General features: G+C 34.2%; 1 protein-coding gene across 14 annotated transcripts in view; it reads right to left on the minus strand.

Moving 5' to 3' along the window:
• KIAA0825 (KIAA0825 ortholog) overlaps window positions 1-16,962 on the minus strand; it is a 223,119-nt gene that overhangs the window by 186,229 nt on the left and 19,928 nt on the right. For 10 of the 14 annotated variants that reach the window (XM_085214123.1, XM_085214122.1, XM_085214120.1 and 7 more), the window contains 2 exons: window positions 8,317-8,380; window positions 6,570-6,709 (listed from right to left, as the gene is read on the minus strand). In XM_085214123.1, coding sequence (XP_085070249.1) covers window positions 6,570-6,700 — 131 coding nt within the window. In that variant the 5' untranslated portion in view covers window positions 6,701-6,709; window positions 8,317-8,380. Of the gene's footprint in view, window positions 1-6,517; window positions 6,710-8,316; window positions 8,381-16,962 lie in introns of those variants that run through there. The other 4 variants (XM_085214119.1, XM_085214130.1, XM_085214129.1 and 1 more) reach the window with 4 other exon arrangements.

Here is a 16,962-nt window from a genome sequence, read left to right on the forward strand (position 1 = left end):
CAAAGCAACCTGAAAGTTATACTCCTGTGAGTTTTTTTTTTTAAATTGACTGATTTTTCTAGAAATCTTTAATCCCACATGAAGAATAACTTGAGCCTCTGAGCGAGAGGTGCATCAGTGCTTGCAGTTAGAATTATTTGTTTACCATTCTAGAATCATGCAATCCCAGAATCACAGAATGGCTTGGCTTGGAAGGGACCCCAAGGATCTTCAAGTTCCAACCACTCTGCCAAGCACTAGATCATGTAGTAGGTCAGACTGCCCAGGGCCCTGTTCAATCTGGCTTTAAATGCCTCCAGGGATCCGTAATATCTCTGGGCAACCTGTTCCTGCACCTCACCACCTTCTCAATAAAAGCCATCCAATGATACCTTCTGTCCTTTAGTTTAAAACCATTCTTCCTTGTCCTATCACTATCTATCCTTGTTAAAAGTTGATTTCTCTCTTGATTATAAACTCCCTTTTAAGGCTGCAATGAGGTCTTCCCACAGCCATCTCTCTTCCAGGCTGAACATGCCCAGATTCTTCAGCCTGTCTTCTAAAAGAGGTTCTCCAGCCCTCTGATTATCTTCTTTGCTCTCCTCTGGAACCCCTACAAAAGCTGAACATCTTTCCCATGTAGAGGACCATGTCGAAGATCTGGCAGAAGTCTAGGTAGACAATGCATTCTCCAAAAGCCCACCATGCCCAGAAAAGACTGTGTCTCTCCCTTGCTAGTGGGTGGAGACATGGCAGTGATTTTGTCAATCACATCTACTGGAATGTGATGATGCCCATCTTGCCGCTTTATACCTAGGAACTGAATCTCCTGGGCAGGTCCTTTCACTTTGCTTCGCTTAATAGCAAAACCAGCTTGCAGAAGAATTTGGATTACTTGCTCTCCTTTCGTGAAGACTTCTTATGCTATACTACCCCACACAACGATATCATCAAAGTACCGCAGGTGCTCAGGAGCACTGCTCTGTTCCAATACAGTCTGGATCAATCCATGGCAAATGGTTGGGCTGTGTTTCCACCCCTGGGGCAAACGGTTCCAAGTATACTGAACGCCTCTCCAGGTGAAAGCAAACTGTGGCCTACATTCTGTGGCCAAAGAAACGGAAAAGAAAGTTAGCAGTGTCAGTGGTGGCATACCATTTGGCTGCTTTTGACTCCAGTTGGCTGGAGTTCTAACATGTCCAGCACAGCAGCTCTCAGAGGGCTGTGACCTCAATCAGGCCACAGTAGTCCACCGTCAGCCTCCATTCTCCACTGACTTTACGCACTGGCCATACGGGGCTGTTAAAAGGTGAGTGAGTTTTGCTGATCACTCTCTGACTCTCTAGTTGACATTTAACAGATTAACTTATGAATGGGGAGCAAGGAATCCCTGCCGGTGCGGTACTGCAGTCTGTGCACCCTTTTTGAGCATTAAAAAAGAAAAAATGATGTCATGCAGTCCCTTGAAAAGCAGTTTTACAAGAGAAAGGTTTCTTTTTTTCTTTTTTCTTTTTTTTTTTTTTTGTCTTTAGAGAAGTAAGATAACAGTGCTCAATATCCCAGAATATTGGCAGTCCACCTGGACTTTTCAAGGTCAAGTTTTCAGTGTGCCCCTGCGAAAGAGATAAACTTTCCTAACAAAGCCCTCTGAGAACACAGATTTGTTCTAAAAGCTAAAAAGCAGCCATTGCCTCCATTCTCCACCAAGAATGTCAAGGTATCTTCCATTTGTAGAACAATGTGGTCAGTTCATCATAGAAGACCGCTAGATTATGCCAGTGAAAATGTGATTTCATTGAAATGATTTCTCCTTATTACAGTTCAGGGCTTTTTTTAGAGTCTAAATTCTAGTCTAAGCTAAGTTCTGTGATGTTACCTGTGTCCGCATTAGGAGTACTTTTCTGGAGTAGCACACTGACATCATTTGTAAGTATTCATATTGCAGAGAAACAGTCTCAGTTTAAGAACTGCTAGATGCTCCTATTTATTAAGTCAATAGTTTTTTGAAATAACCTAATCATGCGCAGAGACTGCTTGTGATGTGACTGCAGCAACAAACTGGGGGACCATTCAGTCACAAACCAAGTGCTATAATGGAACATACTGAAATCTTGCTATAATGAAACATCTTGAAGAACATAGTACTAATGAGGGCTGCTATCACCATGCATCATTTTCCATTACCTAAGTGAGCTGAAGAATGATCTAACTCCTTTCAATTCCTAAAGAGCACTGTTTCAATTTACTTTATATAGCATATGGAACAGCCATAAAATGACATTGATATTGGTTAAATTTAAATTGCTAGGCTTCATATGCATGAGGATCTGTTGTTAGCATCAGTGTTTACATGTATCTTACTAAGAACAGGTAGGTTGCATTTAAATTAATGAAATAATTCTTTCCATCATCTTCTGAAGACAGAAGCACTAACTTCATGTTTCTTTGTTATTGTCATTTACATTTCTTGACAAGCTTGATTGGTAGTGATACAGAGTATTTCAAGTAAAATCAATCATATCAATTGGAAATCTGCAACAGAAGACCTGTTATTTACTTTCGAGTAGTAAAAGAACGCCCCGAGAATCTTTAAGCAGTGTAATTCCCATAGGCATTTTCTTTGTTATAGTTTCTAGCAAGAAAGCTACCAAAACAGTAAGAAACAACTGCCTGAACTCAGTGATCAGGCACAAAGACAACACAAACTGAATAGAAATAAAATCACATTATCTTCCCAGTTCTATTATTCTTTTCTAGCAATTAGTGCCTGGCAATGGTTACATATTTTGACAATAATTCTACTAACTTTATTCGAGAGTCTGAAAAAGTACTATATTCTCTGTTAAACACTACAGGAATGCACTTTTACAGCAAGTAAGTTATGTGACACACAGAGTGTTGGGGTTTTTCTCTGTGATAAATAACAGTATTTTTTGTCTAACCTTGGTTGTAGTTGGAAATTCTCAGAAAAACTCAATGACTACTAGGGATTTTGGAGGGAGATCCCAAAACTTTTCTACTTCTTTTGAATAATAATGAAGTGAAGTATAGCTTCTACCTGAAAACTTCAGAGAAGAAAAATTTTCTTCAAATAAAAAGGGGAAAGACAAGTCTTGCAGCACATCACAATTTAAAAACACACAAACTCATGTGTACTACAATTCTGATACAGGAAAATAAATCAATGCTTAATACCCTGCCTTAAATTACCATCTTTTTCTTGTTAAGTATCAGTGGTGAGAACTGTTTCTATGCACAGTAGCAAGGTTATAACCAACAACCAAAAGAACTGGAAAACATAATACTAACATTCTGATTGAGACACTTTCCTAATAATTTTAAAGTCTGTAAGTTCAGGATCTTGTTAGTTGCTCAAGTGCTGATTATAATTTATAAGAACAGATATGGAACAAGATGCAATCATCTAAGTACTTACTAATCTTGACCTTACTGGAGTCTGTGATGAAAGACCATTGAAATCCCCAGTGACTAATTCACTGTTAATTACACAGTCAGGCTGAAGTTTATGGACTGAAGTCCAAATAAGCCTTTGTAAAAAGCCTCAGAAAGATATGGTCTGCACTGTACTGGGGAAATATAATTATTAGTAAATAAATGTGTTGAAATTGGAGTAATTGTTTTGTCACACCTTGAAGAAGGTGTGGAATACCTCACACTGACCTACAGCCTCATAGAATCTGCCCCGCTTCATCACCGCTACACAGCAGTCAGTCACCCACCTAATTGGAAACTGTACATACACAAATCGACTGCTAGAAAGATTTCATGCCACAATCATATTTAAAGCATGCATGGTAACTTTGGTTTAAACCCTGTACCTTATTTTCTGTATAGCAATAGTAAATATCAGCCAAAAGTTTATTTCTGCAAATTATTAATAAATAAATTAACTGCTACAAACTCTTATGCATCTATGTTAGAAAACAAAAATCCAACAACTCACTTCTGAGCACAAGGTTTAAGTCACAGCGTATGTGAGGGAAAACACTGAAGGCAAATGGCAGTCCTACTGAAATTACGAATACAACTTCATGCTAATTGTAATCTGATACGACCTCTGCAGGTAAAACAGGTCAGCAACAACAGTGCTTTTGAGAGTCCGTATTCACCGGCTTTGGTAAAGTACTATAAAGATAAAGTTAACATTCAGGTATAAAAAGAGCTCTGCTATATAATAATGAATGCATGAACCGCTTACTCTCTTAAAAGTTAGAAACACAACAATTTCCCACACATGGCTTTTTTTCCTCTTTGTTATAGTGCCAAACAGAACTGGCACAATTCAAAAATACTGAAGTAATTCAAAGTGCTGAAAAGGAGATCTGATTTGTTGTGTCATACAATTTTATAAAAGCTATTCAGTTGGAAGGCAATAAATGAGTATTGAAGTGATTTATGCACTTTTGGATCACAATTTCTTGCACAATGTTTTATTTTTAAAAATATATATATGCTGTATACTATTATGTTTATTCTCAGTGGTATAATAAAATCATAAATCTATCTGATGAAAAATAGGCTGTATTCCAATTGTATCATTGTAGCACATAGAGCTGCTGTTATCATACCACTTATAAAGATCAATGGTAACTTGAAAATGATTTCATTCCATGCTACCTCTAATATATTAGCAATAAAAATACTCTTTTTAATTTAAAAGTCACATCAGCTGCTGTCCATCTTCTTTTAAACTCCTCTCCATTTCTGAAACTGACATATTACAGAAGCAAAATATCACCTGGTAACAACAGAGCTATGTTCTGATTTTCCTTGTAAAAATTAGTTTAAAAACTAGCATAAGTGTCAATTCAACAGAAATGCAAAGCTTTCACTCAGAGGATGGCAAGGCACTGGCACGGTCTGCCCAGAAAAGTCCCGGAGGTGTTCAAAGCCTGGCTGAATGGGGCGCTGGGCCCTGACCTGTTGGGCTGGAACTGAGTGGGCTTCAAGGTCCTTTCCAACCCAAGCCATTCTATGATCCTGTGACTAAAATTGTGAAAGGAACTATCAACCTTCTTAAAAATTGGAATATATTTTCACCGTGATGATGTTAAACATAACATATAGTGCTAGTTGATATAAAATACTATTAAGGAAGAATGGAGAGTGAAGGTTTCTCAGCCAGTAGCACAAACATAAGACATACTGAAAAGAAACAGTAATAAGGCATGCCTTCCACAGACTCATCTAGATAATAATCACTCTAACTTTCAGGCTGGCAACAGTGACAAAATCAGTGTTATATGCTAGTTGAAGAGCAGACAATACCTAGTTTGCACATTTGCCAAATATGCTGATGCTAATTTTTCCCAGAGTAACATATTTCAGAAACATCTATTACTATTTTATGACACAAACTGAACACTGAATATCCACATTTCACTAACATCAACAGCTAGAAAATTGTACTGTGCAGTGGTCCACAACTCAAATTACTGGGATCTTCACTCTCATTGCTAGCCTAGAATATCTATCACCACAATGCATCTGTAAACAGTAAAATTTTAAATAATAAAAAAAAAAATTAGATAAGAATAATACAAACAAAAGCATAAAAATCTCTCAGCTTGGCATAAGCAATGTAAGAGGAACACAGAGATGACCTAAATCATTTTTCAGTGAAGAACAGCAAAGATTTTTCTCCGTTATTCAGGAAGCTGGTTGGTAACGACACAAAGAGCTCTCACAAATGTAGGCTTCATTAAAAGTTACATAATCTTAAACCAGTTGTTATGAAGACAGTCTTTGAAATTGTGACTCCCTAGCATGAATACCTTAGCCAAAAGGTAAACACTAACAAAATTTAAATACGAAATGATGCTACTTGTTATATTTCTGAATGTACTCTTCTTTTTTTTTTTTGAAAGGGCACTTAGTTTATTTCTATAAGAGCATCTTTCACAGTATTCCAACAGTACTAAAAAGTGCAGCTATAAAACACTACCAACGCTTTTGAAAGTATAAAGAAGGCATGAAAACTTTACTTTTATTTATTTTCTAAAGAAATAAAAAGAAGACATTACTTTCAGAGTGACCTACATATCATATAAAAAATGGACAATTAAACATATTTGAAAATAAATTCTAGTTATAAAATCCTCTGTTGCATCATGAATGTAATTAAAATAGAAAAAATAATGAATTATATAAGAAATAATAAATGTAAAAAAATATTTTCATTTTTTACCTTTGTTAAAATTGCTTAAAGGACACTATGGGATCCAATTTTAATTTTTTCTGTAGAATTCTGTAGCTTTTAGTGAATAAAAATATTCATAGCAATAGGGAATATTAACTGCCATGGGAATACACATTTTCTTCTTCCAATATCACATCTACTGCCATGATTCCTAAGATTAAGATAATTCAATTGCTAAAAATACCATGCAGAGAAAGTCCATAGCATAAAAATTAAATGGTATTAAATACTGTTAAACACTCAAGTGAAAAATGCAAATTACTACAGATTTTTAACCTGCTGCTAGAAAAGAAAGAAGAGAAAAAGTGCATTTCTTACCAAATGCAAGTACTTTCACTAAGATTTTTGATAGAAATAACATCGTCTTTACCTAGAAGAATTCTTCTTTATTTTTTCATCAAGATCATCAAGGATCTGTTGAAACTCCAGTTCTCCAGGGAGAACATTTAACAAACAGTCTAAATTGGAAGAATCAAGAGAATATTCTCCTCCCCATTCCATATTCAGAATCTGTAAAACACATAAAGAAAATCAGTAAAATAAGGAAAAAAAAAATCACAGTATAGGTATCAAAGTTTACAATGCTTTATCTTCTGAAACACTTATATTAGTAAAGTAAGCTTTTATGTAAGGAATTTAAAATTATTGTTGAATAGTAAACCCAATGTCTGCTTTTGAGCACAGTTCTACAGAGAGATGCACCTGCAAAAAAAAGACAATTTTTTTTAGCATCATTCATTTTTCATTTTCAAAAAATGTTATTTTAATATCGACCAGAATAGAAGCTTTCTTCATTATATTAAGATTATATTTTTACTATAATGACTAGAAATTATAAATAAATACATTAGTGGATATTTTATTTTCTATATGTGCATTTCTTCTTAAGTAGTAACTGTTTTCTGGTATTTAAGCACATTCAGCTCAGACCCCATCCAGCTGACCTTGAGTGTCTCCAGGAATGGGGCATCCACCACCTCTCTGGGCAACCTGTGCCAGTGCCTCACCACTCATACTGTGAAAATCTTTTTTGTTATATCCACTTTAAATCTTCTTTCTTCTAGTCTTCTTTCTTCTAGTTTCCCCTTTCCTTATCACTGCAGACCGCGATGAAGAGTCTGTCCCCTTCCTTCTTGTAGCCACCTTTAGCCACTGAAAGTTTGCTCTCAGGTCTTCCTGGAGCCTTCTCTTCTCCAGGCTGAACAGTTCCTGTTCTCTCAGCTTGTCCTTGTGGGGGTGATGTTCCATCCCTTGGATCATTTTTATGGCCTTGGATTACAGCTTGGACTGTTGTGAATACTGTATTTTCACTAAAACCTTCTATCACTAGCAACCCTTACTGAAAAACAAATTGTGACTGCCTACTCTATTAGCATGCAATTGCTAAACTGTCAAGATTGACACTTTTTTCTTCAAAATATTGCTTATTCCCATTTAATATTGAGCTCTCTAAAGGACTAAGCCTTCAACTGAGGAAAAAGCTGCTAAGCTTATGTGAATCTTCAGAGGTGATGGCATAAATAACACTTTCTAAGCCCCATTGCTAGCAGATAAGCTGCCCTTCTCTTTCCATGGAAATGCCTCCAGTCACATTTTGGAAATTTACCTTGAGACACTACTATAGAAATAGACTGATGAATCCTAAGTATCTGCAAGATACGTGATCCAAAAAAACATGAGATAAAGACAGAAGGCCAAGACAGTATGTTCTCAAATATGAGTGCAGATGTACAAATAGCAGAATACCAGATTTCTTCAAGGCAATGTCACCACTGATTCTGGTTTGGGTCTTTCAAAACAAAGTTAAGGCCTGAAGGTACATTAGATCCTACTATTTTGTACATCTGAATTAACAGTATAGAAGAATAAACATTTAATGGATATAACATTTTCTTAAATTCTCAGAAGCTACAGAATGCCTCTCTGCAAATAACAATTCCAAGACTTCCCAATATTTTCAGATGTAGCTGAATCTCAGTCCCCTTCTGGATGTAAATCAAATACATCACACAACACACTGAAGGAGAATCAGTCTTTGAAGATAAGACTTGGAATTGTCTTAACAGATGTTACTGTAATTAAAAACACTGTAATCAAAAGTAGAAGTTAAAAAGCACCTTCTCAATTGCTGAAATACTTCAATCAGTCATTCTAGCAAAAAGGCAATCGGCCACTGTAGTTCTGCAATCAATGGAGAAAAAGTAAATTGCACTTTATGAAAAAGAGATAAAATGAACATTGAAAATAAGATTGCTTATTTATATATGGCACTATTTATATTTAGGCATGGTCAACCAGACCATTCGCTTTTCCCTTAAGAATTACTTCAGAATTTATAAAGACACTAGCTCCATTCAATATTTGCAAATCAAAACCTTCTTTTGTTTAACTATTCTCACAGAATAGTCAATGATTAGCATAAAATGTATAATACATACACATAATGAAGAAAAATCACACCTTTGAATGATTCAAAGTTTTCATAAAATAGCTATGCAATCTGAATTTAATATACAGTTATTCCTTATTTTTCCTTACACAAGTTTCAGAGAAAAATACTAGTACAGTTTACAGACCACATACTATTAAAAAAATTCACCATAGGAAAAGAACACCTTGCAAACATGACAGCCAAGTTTTTATGTAGGCATTCCTGTAAGACTTGTATGTCATACATTTTCAGTTCACTTGCCAAAACAAGGTAATTATTTCTTTCAGTTTCGGTTTGTGGGAGAAAAAGCAACATTTGATTAACCAATTTTCAAAAACTGTTTTAAGCGGTCAATAGTTTACATACAAATAGCATGTAAACTACATACTTGTTTTTGTTTACATACAAAAAATAGTTTCCTACAAAAAGTATTCCTGAAGTGAAAGACTATAATGTTGAAGAAGTGAAAAGCAAAAATGTTTTAGAAGGAAAGAGCAAGTACAAGAAGATATAAATCACTTCAACTTGAGTACTCTGCGCAACTGGTGCCAAGGCCCTGAGTGGCTGGTTCCCTGTCTGATGATATGTGGCTCTGCCAAACCCAGCTACCAACCCAGTAAGACACTACCCTAGAGAGACATCCAGAGAGACCTAGACAGGCTTGACCAGGCGAACCTCAGAGGATTCAACAAATTCAAATGCAAGGTCTTGCACTTGGGTCGCAATAACTCCTGTGGGCAGTAGTATGCATCTATACTTCTCCCAGTTTATGACATAGACCCCATTACTTTAAGGCTTAAACAATGAGTCTTTTGTTACTGATAAATACTTCATACTGATCCTCTTTTATTTCTTTATAGCACCTTAGTCAACTACAAGTCTTGTTTTGACTTCAAGTCTGTTTCAGATATCACAGGACAGAATCAGCCACCTAAAGTATTGGGCAATTTTTTTGTTATAGTTGCACATTACCTGGAGAAGTAAAAAATAAATAAATAAATCTCAATACAGCTTTAGTTTCCTTGTTTTGGTTGCATGATAACTTCTGCTATTTACCATAAACCACATATATGCATAGACAAAACTCCTCCGTGGATAAAGAAAGGGTAGGCTGGTACTGCTTTATTCAATTAACTCATTTCTAAACAAAGACTAGTGTAAGCTGAATCTAATTATACTACAACTCTTCAATTTGGTCTTTAAAAAGCATTCAACGGTTAAACAAGAACCCAAGATATGTCATTAATTTCATTCAGTTAATGTCAATGTATTATTTTAGCTCTTATATAATAAGAGACTTATCTCCAAATAGTTTAAGTACTACCTTCAGTATTTTTCAAGGTAACTTTTAAATAACTATTTATATTTTGAATTTAAATAATAATCTGCACATACAAAGCATTTATAAACTATTATGTAATATGTTTAATCATTTATTAACATTTTTTTTCCCTCACACATAGTGCTATGCACTTCAGCTTTGTGCAACACAACACCCTAGCAATCAAACTTTCTGAACTGTTACTTTATTGACAACTTAACCATTTGAATACTTACTTTCATAATTTTTACACCTATAGATCTCATTCTGCATGTATCCAGAAAAATAAAACTATTACCATTAACATTTGTTTAAAAGGAGGTTGTCAGTGTACCTGTGATTTGTAGATAGGGATATTTCAAAGCGAATCACTGTATGTACACAGAGCTAACCAAATCACTCAAGCTCTTTTTCTGATATTGCTTCTTATCTTACAGGTGATATATCTTATTGCCCTGGCATCCTTGTAAAACTAAAGGGGATGAGAGAATTGACAAGATTTTTCATCACTGAGCTTACATTTTCAAAGCATCATCTTAAAAATGACTTTCCTTATCTATCTTTAGTTGTACAAGTGTTCCCAGCCACTTTACAGCACAGAAGATGTCATCTGCAATTGCACAGCAGGTAGCAGCAGAGATGGCAATGGCTCAAGATAATATTCAATGTGAAATTCCTACTGTTCTGGATTTAGTATCACTGAATATTTAAAGTTTTTTTGGACACAATATAGGACTGACTAACACAAGAAATACATTTAAAAATCAGAATTTTTTGAGCTCTATTGTGATATATAGTAGTAAAAGCTTTTTAATCAACTCACCCTGTTAAAAAACTTTTCAAAATTTTATAAGTCTAAAATCAAACAATAAAAAAAGGAAGAAATCTAAATTTCAATTTATAAAATAACAAATTATTTTAGGTTCTGTTAATAATCAGATATAGATATAGAAGGTCTTTATTTATGTTTTCCAGTTACCTTTTCATATTCATCTATTATTCAGATTTTGCCAAAGCATACAGCTTTTACAAAAATATTACCATCTAGTGCCAAAAACAAGAACAGTCAATGCATACCAAAAGTAGTATTAATGTGAGCAGTTTTTAGATAATAATTGGAATGCTACGAGTAACTTTGAAGCATATTTTGGTAAAAATATCTTATGTTTCTGCTACAGACATTTTATATTTAAATGTTAATTTTATACTCTAGTTTTAACCATCATATATATAAAACAAATATTCCCCTGCATTTTTTCAAAGAGATATCCTCAGTTTCTATAATTAAATTTGTAATCACATTGGACACATTCTTCCCCTCAGACAATGCCATTATAAAAGACAGCAAACAAGAAAGTGGGATTGGGACACACCCTACGATGTACGATTGAAGAAACACAGCCCTCAGTTTGTCTCGTGTCTTAAGGAATAACATTAGACTGCAGTTCTCTGATCTAAGACAGTTAAAAGTCAAATAATGATAAGTACTGTTTAAAACCCTGAAAATAGTCTAGATGTGTAGCTCCTGTAGAAATCTTCCTATACTAAGCATCAGCTAATGTGCATTTCTGAAAAAAATGATATGTTATTACTTTTACTATTTGCGGGTTCTCCAAATTATGATGCTTTGTCCTGTTTTGTAGATACCTGTACACGCAAAAATTTAAAATTAAGATCTACAAGTTCTCCTTATGACTTTGCCTGCATTCTTTGGGTCATAAAGTGAAATGCTGAGAAAACAAAGCAAGAAAATCAGCACTGCTTTCTTCAGTTTCCCTCTACATGAACTTGTAAGAGATTCCCAAAGACAAAGAGAGAATCCTCATTTACATAAACTTAATCAAACACTATCGGTCAAAGGCAGTGACTTTAAAAGAAGTCTGGAGTTGCAAAGAAACTCCTAAGGAGTAACGTCAAAAAAGGAATAAAGCACAACATAATTTTATAATCTTCAGAAAAGAAGCAGCTGCTATTTTCTGAGAAGTGAAACATTCTTGGTATCAACTCTGTCTCTCAGCTATTTACCCCACAGTTGGAGCCACATAGTATACAATATCCAACATTCAATATGTATCAGCCAGCAATTTTTGGAAAACAAACCCACAAACATTACACAACCTACATAAGAAAAGTCATTGGTATTCCTCATCTTCTTATTAGTCTTTACAGTGACTGAAACCATAACTGACAGACTTGTACAGAAGTCTGACTTCTTGCTTTCCTCACTTTTCTGGCATTCTGTAGTAAAAACAAAAGAATCAAAGATGCCACTGCAAATATAATTTTTTATTTTTTATTTAAGTCTGCAACTCCATTATATCTAATTAAAAAAAGGAATAAACCTGGTGTAATGTCTTACATGTCTACATGGCATGAGGCCCATTTTACTCAGAGACACTGCATGGTCTTTTTTTTCCTGAAGGACAGAAGTGAAAGATATCTACTGTATGTGAGAATAATGGTGCATCTACTGCAGAATCGTCTTTTCGTAGCGACAGGAGATGCTATTTAGGGATAGGGTGTGAATTTCCTCACTTTCTTTTATGTACAAACACAGAAAGAAGAGGCAGTACTGTATAAATCCCTAAATCCCTCATATTTTCAAATCCACCTGCTGTAATCTTGCTATCTTGCTTGTCATTAATGTCTAAAATTGTACAGATTTATAAGGACTGTACTAAAAGAACTAATCTTTTAACGCACTTCTAAAGAACCTAACATACACCATTCTCCATTAAAAACTTTGCAAATACGTATTAGATGCCTCTATGCTTGCCGTTAAAGCCTTTTCTCTTCTGGTTTATTTCAAAATCCTCCATCCTAGCACAATACTCTTTGAGGATGATGTTATTTAAAGGAAAGAAATTTCAAGACCTTTGAGGTCTTACAGTTCAGGAGATCAGATACAGAGTTGTTAAATTTTTTTACTGGCAATAGTCTTCCAATGAAACTATTATATTTAAAAAGGATTACAAAAACAGCCTGTGACCACAGCTTTTAAAAGGTGGGCTGCATTTCACTCCCTTCACTCCTGGACATCCTATTTTCTTCTAATATTTCTCAATTTGAAGCAGAAGGTTCAAGAATACCAATTTTATAAAAATGAAATACAGAAACACTCAATAGAGATGTCTCTTAGGGATGTCCAAGCTTTTAGTTATGATCTTTGAGGCTTGTTTAGCAATATAAGTATCATGGATTTTTTCCCCAACTATTATTACTAAAACTTCTTAATAAATGCTATACATAGTACTAAAAAAGTTTAACTGACAACAGGAAACGAGACAACCATTACAATTCTTTATTCATTATTTCCTTCCTTTTATTTCATTTCAATGTTTTGTTTCTTAAATTAAAATTTTGAATTAATTTTTGCTGGTATAACAATCTCTTAATGTTTCGTGTCATACTGCTTAATGCTAAGTAAGGTACTAAATAGTGGAGTTACACACTGCATTTTACCTGCAATATTCAACTTCATAAATACCATTAAGCTTCTGCTGCATGCCTTGTAAATAAACTAAGAAGGATAATGACATTCTACTTTACTTTATCTTTTGAACTGGATCTAGATCTAGATTGTTTTGGCTATTTCCAAGCTTACAAAAGAAATCCTCCTTTGAATAAAATGCGTCTGCTTGCACAGGCCAATCTCAATATCTAGGAGTATGCAATGAAAACATCAAGTTTCTGAGTTTCTCATCAAAATCTTCAAAATAGCCAATAGATCAAATCAGACGCAAATACACACTTTTCAACTTGGAATTTGAAAGAATCTTACACTTCTCTTATTCTAAGTATACCATCAAATTCATGATGATGCCTAAGAGAGGCACAACGCTTTGGCTGAGAATATTTTGTTATGTGCAAACTCTGAGAGTGGACAAGACTAAGTAATCTTAAAGACATCTGCTTCCCTTGTCTTTCAGAAGAAGGTTTTTTACCTTAGCATAAGTGACAACAATGATAGCTCATCTGTAAAAACATGGTGTTCCTCATTGTCCATGGTATCTTTTCTTAGAGCACATGCATTTGGAATGCAAAGGAAAAAAGTTATTTCCTACTCTTCTCTTATTTTTCCGTATTTAACTCTTTTTGATTTAAAGTGTGTATTGTCTTCTCACTTCCTATTCTCCAGTCTTTTTTTATGTTCTTGCTTTTAAGACTAGTTTCCAAGGAAAATGGGGCTTATACAACTGTTACATCCATGCATTTTTCTCTCACCATTAGCCCAGGCTCACCCCCTTGCTAATTTCAGCCATATTTTAGAAGACTCAAGAAAATTAAGTTCTTGTAAGTTTCGGGAAAATAATTAAGCAAATAGAATACAATCATCTACTGTATATCAACTCTGCAGTATTTACTCAGAATTTGTAACCAAACACAAGACACGAAGAAGAAAAATACTAGGTATTGTTCAATAATCATGCAGTTGTATTGTATGTTGGAACATATGGAAGGTGGTGGCTCTATGCCCTTAGATGCCAGGAGGAAGATGAGGCGGATAATTCACAAAGATGTCTGACCAGCATAAGTCCTCCTGTGAGGTTCATAAGACAGAAAGTGAGGTCCTGATTCCAATATATAGTGACAGCAGCTACCACTTTCTGCGTAGATAGCCTTTGCTCTTATAGATCTGTGCCAGGAGAAGGTCTTGGGAAGCATGGGAAGTAAGAAAGTCTCCAAAGACTTCTACAAAAAAAAAATATATGAATGAAGGTGAAAGCAAAAAATATGGCTTGTGCTTATGGTGAAAGCATCTTCTAGACACAACCACAGAGACATCTAGATAAAGCAGTTGGGAACTATCTTAGAAAAAAAAATTAAGTCCAAGACTTTCTGTTATGTAACTGCGGGCCAATAAATGGGTTGTCCTATCACAACTGAATAGCATGTAGGATGCTTGCCTTTTTGAAGATGAATAATTCTAGCACCACTTACACTAAGTATGTTAGAAATAGTCTTAAATACTGATCACAACATTTGCCTGCTTGACCACATTCTTCTAGTACCAAGGGAAAACTCTACCTTAGTAATGACTGATTTTGGAAGACACATAGTAAGTACCGCAGATAGCAAAGGTCATCTAGTTAAGGGCTATCTATTCTTCCTTAAAGAAACTCCTATGCAATACTGGAAACATTATCAAAATCAAAACTCATTGTGCTGTGACAAAAGTTGCTATGTGTTTAAAACGAAGCATTAACATGTTACACTTCTAAAACTTGACAGATAATTTGGCATATAAAAAAGATCATAAAAATGATATAAAAGACAGTTTAAGACTGCACTGTTTGCTTAGTTCTTGAATACAACATTTTTTATTACCAAAACAGATCAATATTTATTTTATTTTTACTTCTTAGGTGGTTATTAAAAACACTGTTTATACTTTAGGCTTATTCTTCAAAATAAGTATTCTAAGATCTTTGTAATTATGCAGTATTCAAGGAGGGAAAGGAAGTAGGAGAGAAAGGAAAGGAAGAGGAAATGGAAAGAGAGGAAAATGGGAGGATGAATGAGAGAGATTAGTTGTATATCTTTCTGATTTGTTTTTGTTATTTTTATTCCTTACTCTTTCAGTTTAACAGATTTCTTAACACTCTGTGAAAACTGTATTTAAAAGGTTATATTTTGTCACCTTAAATAACATTTAATGACTTATTGGTTATACTGTGTCTATTTTATCTAATAATTTGACCATAAGATTTGTTTAAATATCCAACTTTCTGTTCCCTCAAGAAATAGTATTTGACTATTGATGTTTTCAGGCTGTTTATTTATTTATTTATTTATTTGTCTATTTCAGTTTGTTTTTATTTTTTACCACCAAAATGAGGCTCTCAGAGAAGAGAGACACCAACATTTTTACTTAAAACAGAATTTCATCTTCACATTTTAACACAGTATCTTTGAAGGTCTTATGATTTTCCTAGTAACTTTTGACCAAAGATTGACTGAAAAATGTCACGGAAAAAACCACTTTCACATTTACTTTGTGAAATACTTCGTTCTTCAGTTTCAACTCTGTATCCCACACATTCTTTGTATCTTCAGAGCTAATGATAACTGTAGAGGAACATGCCAGTTTCAAATAAGAGCTCTTGCATTATGAAAGAAAAAGAGTACTTTATAAACAAAATGCTTATAATGTAATAAATCATATAAACTTTTGTTTAAATGAACTTTTTATTTCCTAAAAAAAATAAACGTGTTATTAAAAAAAAAAAAAAAGGAAGCTATTTCTTAGGCTTGTGAGTGAGCCAAATATAACAGAACAATTTCTGGTTGCCATATCATGGAAGATATAAAGTATGGGTGCTGTTATACCATTATTGTAAGAAACTGCTCTCAGATGTTTTAGTGCTGAACTTCTGAATACCAAAAGGAAATTCATTTTGCAGCAGCTGTAATCTGGGTACAATACTTACTAGAGAAGATAGAAGATAAAAAAAAAAAATGGATAAAGTACTACTAAAGAATTAAGGCAATTAAATAGAGCAACTGAAGAGTTAACACATACTTCAACACACACACATACACACATTTGCTTACACTTTCTACAGAATTTCTTAAGCTAAACAAAATGTCTTTAAACTAAACAAAAGATATGAAAAAAGTTTTGCAGTATAGATTGTTTTTTAGATTGGTTACAATTTCATAATGATACTTGTGTTATGTTCATGTTCTAACCAGATCAGTTTAAACATCTCACTAAAATATGAGGTGAAGTTTAATAAACTGTAAATTCCATTCAAGAAACTGTTGTGGTTTTGTGTAATTTTACTGAGCAACTAAAAAAAAAAAAAAGTATCAAGTATTTCAAAGGTTAAGTGAGTAAATTTCTTGTTATTTTGAGATATATTTCCGAACAGAAAAATCTACTTCTGTTTGAAAACACATAAACAGTAAGTCAGCTGGCTTTACTGAAGCAGCACATTAAAGGCAGAAGGAATATAGCTATTCTGAATTAGACAGTAACTATGAAAGAGGAGTTCGTCAAAAAAGATA

The sequence above is a fragment of the Meleagris gallopavo genome, chromosome Z, assembly GCF_905368555.1.
Source record: "Meleagris gallopavo chromosome Z, MGAL_WU_HG_1.1, whole genome shotgun sequence".
In the NCBI taxonomy this organism is placed as follows: domain Eukaryota; kingdom Metazoa; phylum Chordata; class Aves; order Galliformes; family Phasianidae; genus Meleagris; species Meleagris gallopavo.